General features: G+C 37.0%; 1 protein-coding gene across 1 annotated transcript; it reads right to left on the bottom strand.

Annotated features, from left to right (window-relative positions):
• Positions 1–4156: 4156 nt before the first annotated feature.
• LOC104108865 (persulfide dioxygenase ETHE1 homolog, mitochondrial-like) lies at positions 4157–15215 on the bottom strand. The gene is made up of 9 exons (XM_070177182.1): positions 14851–15215; positions 6629–6757; positions 6410–6517; positions 5802–5936; positions 5158–5199; positions 4969–5028; positions 4834–4887; positions 4537–4561; positions 4157–4451 (listed from the first exon to the last, which is right to left on the bottom strand). Exons 1-9 carry the CDS (start codon positions 15094–15096, stop codon positions 4375–4377), a joined length of 876 nt encoding a protein of 291 aa, XP_070033283.1. The 5' UTR covers positions 15097–15215; the 3' UTR covers positions 4157–4374.
• Positions 15216–16446: the final 1231 nt, after the last annotated feature.

Below are 16446 nucleotides of genomic sequence, written 5' to 3'. Positions count from 1 at the left end.
CTTCTTTCCTTTCCCCGAAAGGGATACCTCTTGTCTAAATTCATTGTCTATTCCATTGTTTGTTGTTCTTTGAATCCCTTTCGATTTAACTTTGTTCCAAAACTAAGGCGAAGAAGGGATGGCAAGACTGATTTATAGGGCTTTTGTTTGATATAAGCTAATATTCAAGAGGCACCCAGCCTCAGTAGGGGCATCAAGTCAACCCTGACTGGCCATAATGGCTGATGCTATGAAATCAAAAACTCTCAAAAGGAGGAAATCAAATTGAAAGTGCCTACAAGGGCAAAATGAAGTTGAAAAAGGTTAAGTCCCAAGTGGCTAACCATTTTGGAAAAGTTTGAAAAGCCAAAGGTCCCCCAATGCTCTGAAATTGAAAGTTTTGGAGAAAAGAAGTCGAAAGTGAAATGCCACAAAGGCAAAATAATGTTGAAAAAGTTAAGTCCCACGCGACCAACCGTCATGTAAAAGTTTGAAAAGTCAAAGGCTCTCTGGGGCCAGAAATGCAAGTGGTATTCAGGAAACATCTAGTGGCAGGTTAAAATCATCATCAAAAGAAGATGGGCACAAAGCCAAGCTGCCAAAGACATCAAGGCCACAAACCGACCACAACTTTTAAAACTCACAATTTTTCTTTGTTTTGAAGCAGGAACAAAGCAGTGCAGAATGACGATTCTTAAAGGACGAATGTCACCAAAGGTAAGTTTTCTCAAAATCTCCACTTTCCTTTATTTTTAGAATGCATCACTGCCGATCATACCTCTCATTTTTGTAGCTTAACCCAGGTAGAACCTTTTCTCCTAGGGTGATCTAGCTCATAGTTCCGGGTAGAAGTACTCTTCGCTCCGGATGTTTTATGTAGCTTAACCCAGGTAGAACATTTTCGCCTAGGGGGATCCAGCTCATAGTTCCGGGTAGAAGTACTCTTCGCTCAGGATGTTTTACGTAGCTTAACCCAGGTAGAACCTTTTTGCCTAGGGGGATCCAGCTCATAGTTCCAGGTAGAAGTACTCTTTTCTCAGGATGTTTTACGTAACTTAACCCAGGTAGAACCTTTTCGCCTAGGGGGATCTAGCTCATAGTTTCGGGTAGAAGTACTCTTCGCTCCGGATGTTTTATGTAGCTTAACCCAGGTAGAACCTTTTTGCCTAGGGGGATCTAGCTCATAGTTTCGGGTAAAAATACTCTTCGCTCAGGATGTTTTTCGTAGCTTAACCCAGGTAGAACCTATTCGCCTAGGGGGATCCAGCTCATTGTTCCGGGTAGAAGTACTCTTCGCTGAGGATGTTTTACATAGCTTAACCCAGGTATAACCTTTTCGCTTAGGGGGATCTAGCTCATTTATCTGGGTAAAATGATTCAGAGACCAATGATGTGAAATTAAGATCAAATATGTTATTAGGGAAAAATTCTCACCATGATTACGGGCCTCCCATCGGCCCTTCGAGAGCTCACGCCATAAGCGCTCGGAGTAAGGTCTATGTGTCGTAATGCCCTCGACCCACTCTTTGAGTTGAGGAACGGCGTCCGACATCTGGGCAACAATTGCATCATCACATAACATCGATGAGAAAGGAAGGAAAAGAAAAGCAATAAAAGAAATATGGAAGGCAAAGTTATACTTACGTTTCATGTTCCATTTATGAGGAAATGACATGTCCGCAACCGGGATTAAGTCCGGGGTCCTCACTCGAACGAATCGACCCAATCAACCCTGATCCCGATCCTCGTCGATACTCGAGAATAAGGCCTTAGTGGCTCGGCATGGGAGCTTGATTAATCCCCTCGGTAAAGTAGAGGGCGATACATGCGCATGAGGTGGTCGATGGTAAATGGACACCCCTCGACCTTGCTCACAAAGAATCGAAGCAGAATAACGATCCTCCAAAATGAAGGATGAATCTGCCCGAGAGTCACCTCATACCTTTTGCAAAAGGCTATGATAATCGGGTCTAAAGGACCCAGTGTGAAAGGGTTAGTGTAAACCCTTAAAAAACCCTCCACGTGGGTGTTGATCGATTCCTCGGGGGTAGGGACCACTACGAGTTTATCTTCCCAGTTGCAGTCCTCTTTGACTTTATCGAGGATACTGGCAGTAATCGTACATATGTACCTCGAGACTGGCTCGCACCGACCCGGTACCATATGGGTCTTCTCAACCTTGAATTCGGCCCCGGTTGGGAACCCCGCAAGGACATACGACTTTAGAGGGGGTTCTAGTATCGATTCCTCAGTAGCAACATGTGGAACGTTCTCATATGGTTTCGAAGAAGAAGGTGTTTCTTTTTGAGGAACGGACTTTGAAGTCTTTGCCATTTCTTATAAATAGTGGAGAAAAGAAAGTGTCGGTAAAGAAAGAGGCGAGAACCAGAAGATGAAGGTGATGAAGCTTTCTTAGAACATAAGAAGAGTTTGAATGTAAAAGTTCTAATGAATGGGTTGAAGGATATTTATAGTTTTCTCAAGCAGAGGTTCACATCCCAAAGTGGCCAACCGTTAACTGACACACATTTAATGCCTTGAAGACTGGACCGACGGGACGTTTCAGTTACCTTTTGTCGCTTATGTCATGATTTATCAAAGTGAGAACCGAAGGCTCATATCATTTCTTGTCGCCTAATCTCCAAAAAATGAGGAGACTATCTGTACACGGGTAAAACCGAGCTCGATATCGAAGTTCGAAGTTCGATCTGATGTCCAGTATGGTCAGCCAAGATCGAAATATGATATTGTCGGACTCAAAAGTATCGTCAAAACTAGCCATCGAGACCATCAGATTTACCCTCGAGTTTATCGAAGGCATAACTGGTCCTGTTTCTAACGGCCTTGAAGAAAAGCTTTGCCAAATCATCCGACAGAGGTCCGTAATTCTCGCCATTAACCAATCATTATGGCAGAAATCACGGAATTAGTCAAAACAGGAGCCAACTGTCTTCAAAATCAAGGATTTATGTTTCTTATAAAATAATATCTTAAAAGGTAGATCTCCCTTAATATATAAAGGGGACTTAGTAATTTATAAACACACATTGTAACATATATCAAAAGGCAATATACTGTTATTTCTAGCTTTGTCACATCTCATTTTACTCCGGCATCCACAATATCATTTCTAGCTCGAGGGAGATTAACCTCACAATGCTAAAGAATGTTCAATTTGCGTGGGTTGCATTTATCTTTTTGTTGTTTACTTCCACATTAATCTGATTTCTCACTTTGTATCAAATTAGATCACGTATCCATAAAACCACGTATAAATTCAATTGTTATCCTATTTTAAGGGTAAACAAATGTTATTATTAAATTCTAGTACTCAAATTCATTGAAACAATGTTGTAATTTGTCAACATTATTATCAATCTTTGGTAAAACAATTTATAGAAAATATTTCACTCTCCAATCAACCATCTTCAGAAACATTTTTCGAAAAAAATATTTTTCATCCTACCAAACACGCATGTACCTAGACATTTTCAACCTCAGGTATACTTAGATGCATAAGATAACATATGTTTTGATGCTGTTAAAGTGCACATCTTCAAGATGGCCCCTCCAATCTTTTTCCATCTATTTGAGCTTTTCAGTAATGTATTTTTACTAATTTAGGTGCGCTTCATTTGGCCAGGTGCGTATGTAGCATATACGTGACGGATTCAACTGAACCAATAACTTTCGATGCGAAGCATAAATTTATGTGCAAAATGTACTAAAATTGCAATAAATAGTAAATTTAAACCCATAATTTTAAAAATATAATGAGTTCAATGCTAAAAATCTTAAAAGCTGAACCCATAGAGTTTAAATCCTGAATTCGCCTCTGCATTTGACATTGCACCATGAAGTGTGAGTATAGTGGTAACCCCTTGCTCTGCTTCTGCTACAATTCTTTGCAGAAATTGTGAAAGTACTTTAACACCTTATACTATATGCACATTGTCATTCAACTCCTCAAGAATCTTCTTTAGTACTTCCGTGTTCATGTTGTAACCTATACATATAAGTGAGCTTGTGGTCTAAAGATTGCATAAAATATAGAAAACTTTTGACAGAATAAGCAGTAGCATGTTTAGTCATCTATCTGCTGTCCTAATGCAAGAAAATCTTTCAGCCAAATGATTTAACAATAACTTTGGAGCAACCAACTAAGAAGAAAAGGATGTAAATAAAAAAAAAAAGATCACTATTCATATTATGAAGTATCATATACACACTCAAGATTCATATTATTTCAGCAAAGCTTTTGGAAACTCATATATTGGATGAACCATTATTCAAAATTATTCAATAGTATAGTCCGCTTTCACTTCCAACTGTGTGTATCCTGCTCTCTATTTACAGCCTGCGGGACCATGAAAGGATCAAATCAAAGATAAGATTTCAAGTCTCTTGCAATCCACAAACCATGTTTAATGGAACCGCTACGTCCATCATTTTTGGATATGACAAATTCAAATCTGCTAGAAAAAGTGCTCTAATTAGCAACTAAAGATAAAAAGCAATTGAGAGGGAAAAAGAAAAGAATTTGAATAGTTTACTCACTTTGCATGATGTTTTTGAATGTTTCCTGCAAACATTGTTGTTTTAGTAAACATGAGAAACAAGAGTTGAACAAGGTTTTCTTAGAAAAAGAAAGATAAATATACGACGCACAAGTATAGTTAGAACTTTATGTAACTACAGTCAGCTCAATGATGCAAATGTATATTAAGTAGATTCCTTTTCACCAACTTAGTCACAACTGTAACTACAGTCAGCAAGTTACCACACTCTTTAACCACAAAGGCAAAGCTTAGCATGAAACTAAAACTATAGCAAAAACTACTAGCAGAGAAGTACCTTATCTTTTGAAAGGCGTGGATTGTACAGCATCTCCTCCCCCACAGTGCTAACCTGAAAATGATTTGCACCAGTGTAAACAAGCCGAAATATGCAGCATTAGAAACAGCAAAAAGATGATAGGTGTATCCTTACGGTGAACCCCTTGTAGTCATGAGCAGGATATACCAATGTGTCTTTTGGCAATGTGAAAATCTGTTTTCACAAAGCAATGATGATCAGCAATAATACGGATAACAAAAGAACGGATTCAACATTACATTTATTTTACTTTTCTTTTACAGGTAATGACATGTATAGAAGGAACAGACTTTATGTCCTTGCCTGTGAATGAACAGAATCATATAATTTGTCCGAACTTCCACCCTGCAGTTAAAGTAGGAAAAATGAGTAAAAGTGGAACATATCTTAGTCTGAGTGTCTAAACGAAATACACTGGCAAGTTTAAGGGGCTGTCGATGTACTCCGCCTAATTTGATCTTGATTTAACCATGTAAATTGCACAACATTGAAGACCAGTTTATTGTAGATTGGGTAATCGAAGGACATCCCTGTCTCAAATTTTCAGCAAGAGATATTATAAAATCCAAAAAATAGTTATAAACATTGATATTTTCAATAGTTTTCTTTGCCTAATCTTTCCTTTCCTGGCCACGGCCGAGCATTAACTCCATCCCTCAGATAATATAAAATCCAAATATAATGTTTTCTGGCAACTAAATTTTTCAATAGTTTTCTTCACCTAATCATTCCTTTCCTGGTCCCAACGGAACATTGACCCTATCCCGCAAGAACATTCACGATCTTAGAGCATCATTTACCTTTTGTGAGCTAGAAACTGATCAAAATCCTAGTTATTTATAGAGCATTTAAATGAGCTGGAGGCTGGAGCGCACACACTCAATTTATTTTAGTAAAAGGTCCAGCAGAATTTAGCTAAAATGACATACTTCACCAAGAAGATATACCTGAAAGTCTGTTCGTCCACATCCCCGTATCAGAAGAGCATCACCAGTAAATGCCATCCTTGGCTGAAGCTGATTGGGTCCATCTCCTGTAACATAGGTGACACAGCCCAATGTATGACCAGGAGTTGCACGAACCTGTATTATAATGTATCAGGATGTAACTCAAAGATGGAAAGTAAATATCAGCCAGAAAATTGAGCTACAACCAAATATTCATTAAATTTTTGGTAGACATTCGTCTTGTACTCCCTCTGTCCTATTTTATTTGGTCCCATAGAACTGTTGAAGAATCTTAACAGCCACTAGGCTCACTAAATTGGAAAAATACTAAAACAGTTTCATCTTTTCTAAAATAGAATCACATGGTCAACTGATAGTATTGTTATGTGTTTGCAAGTCGCTTAGATGTTTATGACATGACATATGTTAGAATTGTACAAAATTTTCTTCCAACGGGAACTTCATAGAACCACTCAATTCATCGTTATGATTTTCGTCCTCTACACCATTTGAACAAAAATCTAAACTTATATATCCTTTATCTACACACTTATCACCAAAAGAAGTACTATAATCTTATATGCAAAAAACATATGTCTGCTGCATACCTCCAGAAAAATATCACCAAAATAGATTTTATCACCAGGTTCCACAAAAAGATCGGCTTTTGCATTACTTGCTTTAGAAATGATTGATTTCACATCAGGCACCTTAGTCTGCAACAATGAAAACAATAATGAAGCACTAGAAAACAGCGCGGGGTGATAACAGTATCAAGAAGAAATTGTTGTTAATCAGTTATCATATTCATAGAAAATAAATCGGACCTTAATCAAGCCAGTGCCAGTAACATGATCGGCATGTACATGTGTGTTTATAGCATATACAAGCTTCAAACCTAATTCTTTAACAAGTGCAAGATCACGATCCACTGTTTTGTCCACCGGGTCAATCAGCTGCAGTTGGATTATTTACATCAGTTAATTCTGAATTGCTAAATTTAACACAAGGCACCATGCAGAAAATGAGAGGTAAGCTACAAAATCTAAAATGAAGAAATCAACGATTCGTTATTCCTCAATTCTTTAACTGCTTCAGAAGTTGGTGAATAAATCTAATTGTAGAAAATTTAAAGAAAAATGGATCCAGAGCTCGATGATGCATTTACTGCCGGTACTCATCTTGAAAGAAGATTCAAGTTGCCGGTGGATAAGCTCCACCATCTATTCTGTCTTACTTTGAAGTGAATCCAAAAATGAGCAAATTAAGTACTATCTTGGCTAATCCTGATGTAAACTAGTATAAATACTAAAATAGTAGTTAGTTATCTCCCCCTTCGTCTGGTCTCGAGCAAGTGAATACATAGTTATTTACATCAATAGGGGACATCTGCTTAGCATTATCGGTTATTAAAGAATGGACCACAGAATACAGAGTGCAGGCATGGCTCACTTATAATCGACTCATAACTTCAAAGTTTCTCCGCTAAATAGTGTTGCTCTTTCTCACAGTTGCCTTCCTTCATTATCTTTTTAAACCAAAATCTAGACTTCATAAATACTGAGTATATGGCATTCACTTATTCCACAGAAAACACGTTTGAAATTACTAATACGTGAGATTCCAAATGTTTATCTAGCGATCAATATTATGGAAAAGAATATCCTTGTAACTTAGTTTCAAATGTCTTCGATTATGTTTCTTTTTATCCCCCCATACTGAGAGGGATCAATAACGGTTCCCTACTTAGCCACTTACCCCAATGTCATCAGAGGCGCATTGAGTATATAATCAATGGATTCAACTGAACCTGTATTTTCAACACATATAAATGTGAAAAAGCACTAAACATTGTTACAAATATTAAATTCTAAACCTATAAATTCAAAAGCGTAATAGGTTCAGATATAAGAAGTGAACGCATCAAATTTAAATCCTCGATCTGCCTCTGAATTTTATTGGAACCCGCAACTCATAGGTTGGACGTTGGAGGTGGAGGCGGGTTAGCATTGAGCCAAACTCATTCATTCCATTATATTTTTGCTACCGATTCCAATATTTTACTCGTATAGTTTCATACTAACATTAACATAGATTATAAAAGACAAAAGGAGTTGCAACCTTTCGTAAGAGCTCTTGCTATTACACATGTTGACCATTAGTGCAGCAAAGAATTGATTTTACTACCAGCAAACTAAACTTATCAAGGCATCCAAGTACAGAATCACTAGAATAAAAGACATAACTAATAAATAAAAATGTGCGCTCTATGGTAGGTTCAGTTTTTAGATGAGATGGTCACACTTCAACATTACATTAGAGCAGACAGAGGTCGTGTGTTCTGTTGGGATTTTAAGCTTGTGTAGCTTAAAGAGGGTGAATGAGAAATGGAGGGAAAATGAAATATTTGAGTTTCCCTTGGCAAAGGTACATTGTCCCATATCGGAGGAAGAAAAGGCTTTTGATGGGTATATATATAATTGCTCTTCTTTTAGCTCTTAAAGAGTTAAGAAGAAGGTAAGCCTCGCGCCGTCGTCGTCGTCGCTCGGCTTCGGATTTGGTCAAAGATTGATTGATTAATCTTTTTTGACAAAATTCCTTTCAATTATTTAATTAATTAATTAATTAAATAATTAATGAAAAATTCAATCCGGAATAACCCATGACCCGGACCCGGTTCGGTCAGGCCCGTTTTCATTCCCGGATTATTTTAAATACATTTTCCCGCAATATTTCAAACAACCCTGTTCCAACAGCCATGGCTGTTTCTGAAAGGTTGCAAACCTTTTCAGAAACAATGCCAGCAACTCTATAAATAGAGTTTGAATCCCAGAATCTTTCCTTACGAAATTTTCTGAACTGCTGCTTCTTCTTCTTCTTCTTCTTCTGCACAATAAATTCCAGTGTGTTTTACAGCCTTCGAGTGGCTCGTTGTTCACCGACGTTTTGGTACCAACACTCCAGTGAGTTAAATCGTTTTATCCTGGGAGGATATATTCGAGCACCTCAGGTACTTGAGGGGAATAATTTCCTTAAGGACACACTGTGTATTCAGTGGGCTCGATTTATTCCTATACTGTTTTTTTTTTCCAGAATCTATTTCGTTAAACAAGTATTACTAACTTTCTGTTTTATTTTTTTCAGAAAGTTTAATTGTTTATTACAGCAATACGGAATTATAACATTCTTAAGGAAATTAATTTATTATATTCTGTATTTTGTTTGTGGAGATTAAAACTTGTGTGGTTTTCTACTCCTTCTGAATTTTACTATTCTGATTTGAAGATATAAAAAACTTCATCAGAGTATTGAAATTCATAAAACGATTTGAAGAACATAAAAATTTCATCGTTTTTCTGTGAAACAGTATATAAAAACTTCGATTTTATTTATTATACATACTGTTTTTGTTAATAACAGTATTGTTTACTGTTCTGATTTTGCCATTAATTGAATTCTTCTGTTGTTTATAGTGAGAAATGGCAATTGATAACGGAAATTCTTCTGCGACTATTACGGCAACGATGATAGCCTCGTCAAGCCGGACTGCTGTTCCACCGGCAGAGAAACCGGGGAAATTTTTCGGAGTCAACTTCAAAGGATGGCAGCAAAGGGTGTTCTTCTGGTTTACCACACTTGGTATGTAGAAATTCACTAGTGAAGAACCTCCAGTGCCTGCTGCGGACATGCCGGACAATGAGAAATTCATGATTGTTGAGGCGTGGAAGCAGGCAGATTTTCTTTGCAAAGGCTATATCTTAAGCGCTTTAGAGTATGACTTGTACAATGTGTACAGTGCGATGAATACTTCGAAAGAATTATGGGACGCACTTGAGAAGAAGTACAAGACTGAAGATGCATGCTTGATGAAGTTCGTGGTTGCCAAGTTTCTAGACTATAAAATGATAGACAGTAAAACTGTTGGAACCCAAGTTCAGGAGCTTCAACTTATTTTTCATGACCTTATTGCTGAAGGTATGGCCGTGAATGAAGCATTTCAAGTGGCTGCAATTATTGAAAAATTGCCTCCTTCGTGGAGAGATTTCAAGAACTATCTTAAGCACAAGCGCAAAGAAATGAAGTTGGAAGATCTTGTGATTCGTCTCAAGATTGAGGAAGACAACAAAACAGCTGAGAAGAAGTCTCGTGGAAATTCAACGATCATGGGAGCTAATATCGTTGAGGAGACTGCTCCAAAAAGTAAGAAGAGAAAGAGGTCTTCTGGACAGACTAAGGAGCAGAACAAAAAGAAATTCAAGGGCAGCTACTACAATTGTGGAAAAACCGGTCACAAAGCCCCTGATTATCGTCTCCCGAAAAAGTATAAGAAGAAGGGACAGGCCAACATAGTGGAAAAGAATGATGACATTGATGATCTGTGTGCAATGCTTTCAGAATGCAACCTAGTTGGAAATCCGAAGGAGTGGTGGATTGACTCTGGAGCCACTCGACATGTTTGTTCTGTCAAGGAAGCATTTGCGACTTACTCTACTGCTGGTCCCGAAGAAGAGCTTTCCATGGGAAATACTGCAACAGCCAAGATTGAAGGTTATGGGAAGATATTCCTGAAGATGACTTCCGGCAAGGTGTTAACGCTCAACAAGGTTCTTCATGTTCCTACTATTAGGAAGAATTTAGTTTCTACTTCTTTGCTTGTTAATAATGGATTCAAATGTGTATTTGTTTCTGATAAAGTTGTTGTAAGCAAGAATGAAATGTATGTTGGAAAGGGCTACCTCACAGAGGGCCTCTTCAAACTAAATGTAATGGTTGTTGACAGTATGAATAAAATTGCAGCTTCTTCTTATTTATTGGAGTCAAATGATTTATGGCATATTCGTTTAGGACATGTCAATTACAAAACCTTGCGGAAGTTAATTAATTTAGAAGTGTTGCCTAAATTCGAGTGTAATAAATTAAAATGTCAAATATGTGTTGAGTCTAAGTTTGTAAAACATCCCTATAAGTCTATTGAAAGGAATTCAAATCATTTAGACTTAATTTATACTGATATTTGTGATATGAAGTCGACACCATCTCGAGGTGGGAAAAAGTATTTTATTACTTTTATTGACGACTACACTCGATATTGTTATGTTTATTTGCTTGATAGTAAGGATGAAGCAATTGAAGCATTTAAGCAATACAAGAATGAAGTGGAGAATCAATTGAATAAAAAGATCAAAATGATTAGAAGTGATAGTGGTGGAGAATATGAATTTCCATTTGCAGAAATATGTTCGGAATATGGAATTATCCATCAAACTACTGCACCTTACACACCTCAATCCAATGGAATTGCGGAAAGGAAAAATCGGACATTAAAGGAAATGATGAATTCTTTATTAATAAGTTCCGGATTACCGCAGAGTTTGTGGGGCGAAGCTATCCTTACAGCTAACCGAATACTCAACAGAGTACCCCACAGCAAAACGCAATCTATTCCATATGAAAAATGGAAAGGAAGAAAACTCAACTTGAAATATTTCAAAGTGTGGGGGTGTCTAGCAAATGTATAAGTTCCTTTACCTAAAAGGGTTAAAATCGGATCAAAAACTGTTGATTGCGTTTTCATTGGATATGCTACAAACAGTAAAGCATGTCAGTTTTTGGTTCATAAATCCGATAATCCCGAAATTCACGTTAATACGGTAATGGAATCAGATAATGCTGAATTCTTTGAAAGCATCTATCCGTATAAAACTGAATGTGAGTCGTTAAGTGAAAGACTTAAACGACCTCGGGAAGAACCAAAGGAAAATACTCCAAGTATAGAAGATCCAAGGCGTAGCAAACGTCAAAGAACATCTACTTCCTTTGGACTAGATTTTGTGACATTCTTGCTTGAAAATGAGCCTCAAACTTTTAAAGCAGCTATGTTCATCTTCTGATTCAGCGTTTTGGAAAGAGGCAGTCAATAGTGAGATTCAATCAATTTTGGATAACCATACATGGGAATTGGTAGATCTTCCTCCGGGAAATAAGCCTTTAGGTTCGAAATGGATCTTTAAACGGAAAGTGAAAGCTGATGGCACTATTGACAAATATAAGGCAAGACTTGTTGTCAAAGCTTATAGACAAAAGGAAGGCCTTGATTACTTTGAAACTTACTCGCCAGTAACGAGGATAACATCTATTAGGGTGTTAGTGGCACTAGCAGCCGTGTATGGTCTTGAAATCCATCAAATGGATGTTAAAACAACTTTCTTAAATGGAGAATTAGAGGAAGAGATTTACATGGAACAACCTGAGAGTTTTGTGGGAACTGGTAAAGAAAAGAAAGTGTGCAAACTTGTTAAGTCACTTTATGGACTTAAACAAGCACCCAAACAATGGCATGCCAAATTTGACCAAACAATATTGGCAAGTGAGTTCAAAATCAACGAGTGCGACAAATGTGTTTACATTAAAAACACTCCAGGTCATGAAGTCATTGTTTGTTTATATGTTGATGACATGTTGATAATGAGCAAAAACATGGCAGATATAAATGCTACTAAGCGCATGTTGGCTAGCAAATTCGATATGAAAGACTTAGGAGTTGCTGATGTGATCTTAGGAATCAGAATTCACAAGACTCCACAAGGTCTAGCATTATCACAGTCTCACTACATTGAAAAGGTACTTGACAAGTTCAAGTATTTGGATTTCAAAATTGCCAAGACTCCAATTGACGTGAGTTATGCACTTCAAAAGAATGAAGGTGAAAGTGACTCACAATTGGATTATGCAAGAGTATTGGGAAGTTTGATGTATATCATGAATTGTACACGACCAGATATAGCATGTGCTATTAGTAAACTGAGTCGGTTTACAAGTAATCCCAATCACATACATTGGATGGCAATGAAACGAGTTTTGGGGTATCTCAAACATACCCAAAATTACGCTTTGCATTATAACAAATATCCCTCCGTGATCGAGGGATATAGTGATGCAAATTGGATCACTGGATCATCTGAAGTTAAATCCACGAGTGGATATGTTTTCACAATTGGGGGTGGAGCAGTGTCTTGGAAATCATCCAAACAAGCGTGCATCGCCCGTTCTACAATGGAATCTGAATTCATAGCTTTAGATAAGGCCGGTGAAGGAGCTGAATGGCTTCGAAATTTCTTGGAAGATATTCCATTTTGGCCCAAACCTTTGGCACCTATTTGTATATATTGTGATAGTCAAGCGGCAATAGGCAGGGCAGGGAGCGTTATGTATAACGGAAAATCTCGTCATATACGACGGAGACACAATACCGTTAGACAACTACTCTCTAGTGGTGTTATCACAATTGACTACATAAAGTCAAGAGATAACGTGTCGGATCCACTTACAAAAGGCCTATGTAGAGAGGCAGTTGAAAGATCATCAAAGGGAATGGGGTTAAGGTCTAGGACAAGTCATCATGACGGTAACTCTACCTAGCAGACTGGAGATCCCACGAGCTAGGTTCAAAGAGATCAAACAAAGTTATGAATGACGGTTCAACATTGTCAAATAACTCAACCCATTCTCGTGATGAAGACAATGTTCAGAAATCGAGGTAAAGCATTAAGGCTTTTTGATGATTCAACAAAGCTTAAAGGTTTTTTAATGATTTGCTAAGTCTGGCAGGATATGACCAGATAGTGTGTCTATAGGATTACACGTTTAGAAATCACCTATGTGAGTGTGAAGTGTAAGCCGCTTCAAGGGAATGAAAGTAAAGGCCCATTCTCTAAGCACTCATGAAACCAGGCGGTGTTCATGGCCGAAACGAACACAACCGTGAGAACCATAGATGGTTAAGGATTGATTGTGTGACTTATGTTGTCTAGGTATACAACAAAGCTTGACGGTTCAAAGATATCAAATCTACCGATTGACCGAGTATATCCGATATAAGTTCACTACGAAAAGTTCAAAGGGAAACCTACTTATCCAGATGCAATTAATTCTTGCATGTAAAACACACATGCGTCCGTGCATTCCTTTATTTTATAGCCATTCCCCATTCATGTGGGGGATTGTTGGGATTTTAAGCTTGTGTAGCTTAAAGAGGGTGAATGAGAAATGGAGGGAAAATGAAATATTTGAGTTTCCCTTGGCAAAGGGACATTGTCCCATATCGGGGGAAGAAAAGGCTTTTGATGGGTATATATATAATTGCTCTTCTTTTAGCTCTTAAAGAGTTAAGAAGAAGGCAAGCCTCGCGCCGTCGTCGTCGTCGCTCGCTCGCTCGGCTCGGCTTCGGCTTCGGCTTCGGATTCGGTCAAAGATCGATTGATTGATTAATCTTTTTGGACAAAATTCCTTTCAATTATTTAATTAATTAATTAAATAATTAATGAAAAATTCAATAACCCATGACCCGCGACCCGGTTCGGTCAGGCCCGTTTTCATATTTCAAACAACCCTGTTCCAACAGCCATGACTGTTTCTGAAAGGTTGCAAACCTTTTCAGAAACAATGCCAACAACTCTATAAATAGAGTTTGAATCCCAGAATCTTTCCTTACGAAATTTTCTGAGCTTCTTCTTCTTCTTCTTCTGCACAATAAATTCCAGTGTGTTTTACAGCCTTCGAGTGGCTCGCTGTTCACCAGCGTTTTGGTACCAACACTCCGGTGAGTTAAATCGTTCTATCCTGGGAGGATATATTCCAGCACCTCGGGTATTTGAGGGGAATAATTTCCTTAAGGACACACTGTGTATTCAGTGGGCTCGATTTATTCCTATACTATTTTTTTTCCAGAATCTATTTCGTTAAACAAGTATTACTAACTTTCTGTTTTGTTTTTTCAGAAAGTTTAATTGTTTATTACAGTAATACAGAATTATAACATGTTCAAGTCTCATATTCTCATTATCAAAAAGAATTTTCACGTATTTGGCTCATATATATATAAGAAAGAATCAAGTGCGTGTTCAAGATATAATCAAATAAATAAAAGTGTATTTTCTCTAACCATTTAAGATTTCACAAATACGCTAATCACAACCCACGAAAACCCCATCAACCAAGATTGTAAAGAGAAGTTCAATATGAATAAAAAAGCTGAGTTAAATAAATTTACCAGTGCTGGTTTTTCAGGATGCAAAGCATCAGCAAGAAGGTAAGTATAGGTAGATGACTCCTTCTCAAATAACTGACGAAAAAGTAGTTTAGAAGGCATGCTTTGTGCTGAAGACGACGTCGTGTAGGAACCCAGTTTTTGTGAAAATGTAAAAGGAAGAAAACTATGAGGTTTTGGCAAGAAAATAGAGAAGTAAGAAGAAGGTGATGATGTTGAGAAAAGAAAACAGCGGAAACTCAGCATCATTATTAAATGGTTATGATTGTATTTGTATAAAATGTCAAGATTTCAAAACCAAAGAAGAAGTTGTGACCAATTCCAATAGAATTTCCGATTGAGAATGATTTGCATTTGCATTAACGGGAGTTATACGTGCTTTACACGAAAGTTGATGCCTTTAACTTCTAAATCCACTTTCAATGGGCGTTGGCGGTAAAAGTGTCCACTTGTAAACTTCCCATATAGCGCACTATATGACCCAAGTGTCTAGAAGCTTTGCGCCTTAATTGATTTCTTTTTTAGTTATTTTCACGCATATAAAAAAATTTATCTTTTAGTATTAATTAGCAATAAAATTGATTATATTAATATTAATTTGTTCATTGGACAACTTTGAAAAATAGAAGTTAATTTTTTCAAAAAATCAAATATTATGGATAAAAAAAAGGGACATAAAATCAATTAAATCGGACCATAGAGAGTAAAGATTATCCTTTTAAGTTGCCTCCACGTTGAGATTACTATAACCAAAGACCCTTCTATCTCAAATAGATTTAAATAAAAAATTTGCTTTTCCTTTTTTAATTTATTTCCTCAATAAAATTAATGGTCTAAAGTAACATTTCTTCATCATTGACTCAGCTACTACGTGCTAGCCCCATCATCAAAGGTATGTGATAACTTTAGTCACCAAAGTTTCAGCAATATATCTATAAAAAACATTCACGGTTAAAATAATATTTTTCTAAGTTTTTATCATCTAATGATCTCAATTCGTATATTATCTTTTTCCTTTTGTTTTGTAAACATATAGCTTCATCATTCACTCAGCTACTTACCTGCTAGCTCCCATCATCAGGGGCGGAGCTATAGTAGTGGGTGCGGGTTCGGACGAACCCAATAACTTTTTTGGGAACCCTGTATTTATATTGAAATATTTACTAAATCTATATAAATATATACTGTCGAACCCAGCAACAAAAGGGGTCTTGGTTCAATGATAAGGGTTGTGGGTTCGCTGGGAAAGATGGAGGTTCGATTCCCCCTGAGAGCAATGTTTTATTTTAAAATTTAGAACTCGAACACTTAAATTCCTAGCTCCGCCTCTGCCCATCATCAAAGGTATGTGATAACTTTACTCACCAAAGTTTCACCAATATATCTATAAAAAACATTCACGATTAAAATAATATTTTTATAAGTTGTTATCATCTAATGATCTCAATTCGTACCATTATTTACAAGATGAATTTTACAGATTGAGATTATTAATTCTTTTTTCACTGTAATTGAGATTATTAGTTGATAAGAACTTATAAACATTATCTTAACCGTCAAAATTAACTTGATAGTACAAAAGTTCTGAACCTCTTAAAA

The sequence above is a fragment of the Nicotiana tomentosiformis genome, chromosome 6 (genome assembly GCF_000390325.3).
Source record: "Nicotiana tomentosiformis chromosome 6, ASM39032v3, whole genome shotgun sequence".
In the NCBI taxonomy this organism is placed as follows: domain Eukaryota; kingdom Viridiplantae; phylum Streptophyta; class Magnoliopsida; order Solanales; family Solanaceae; genus Nicotiana; species Nicotiana tomentosiformis.
Note: the sequence above shows the minus strand (reverse complement) of the source record. Positions and strands in the feature narration are given on the sequence as shown.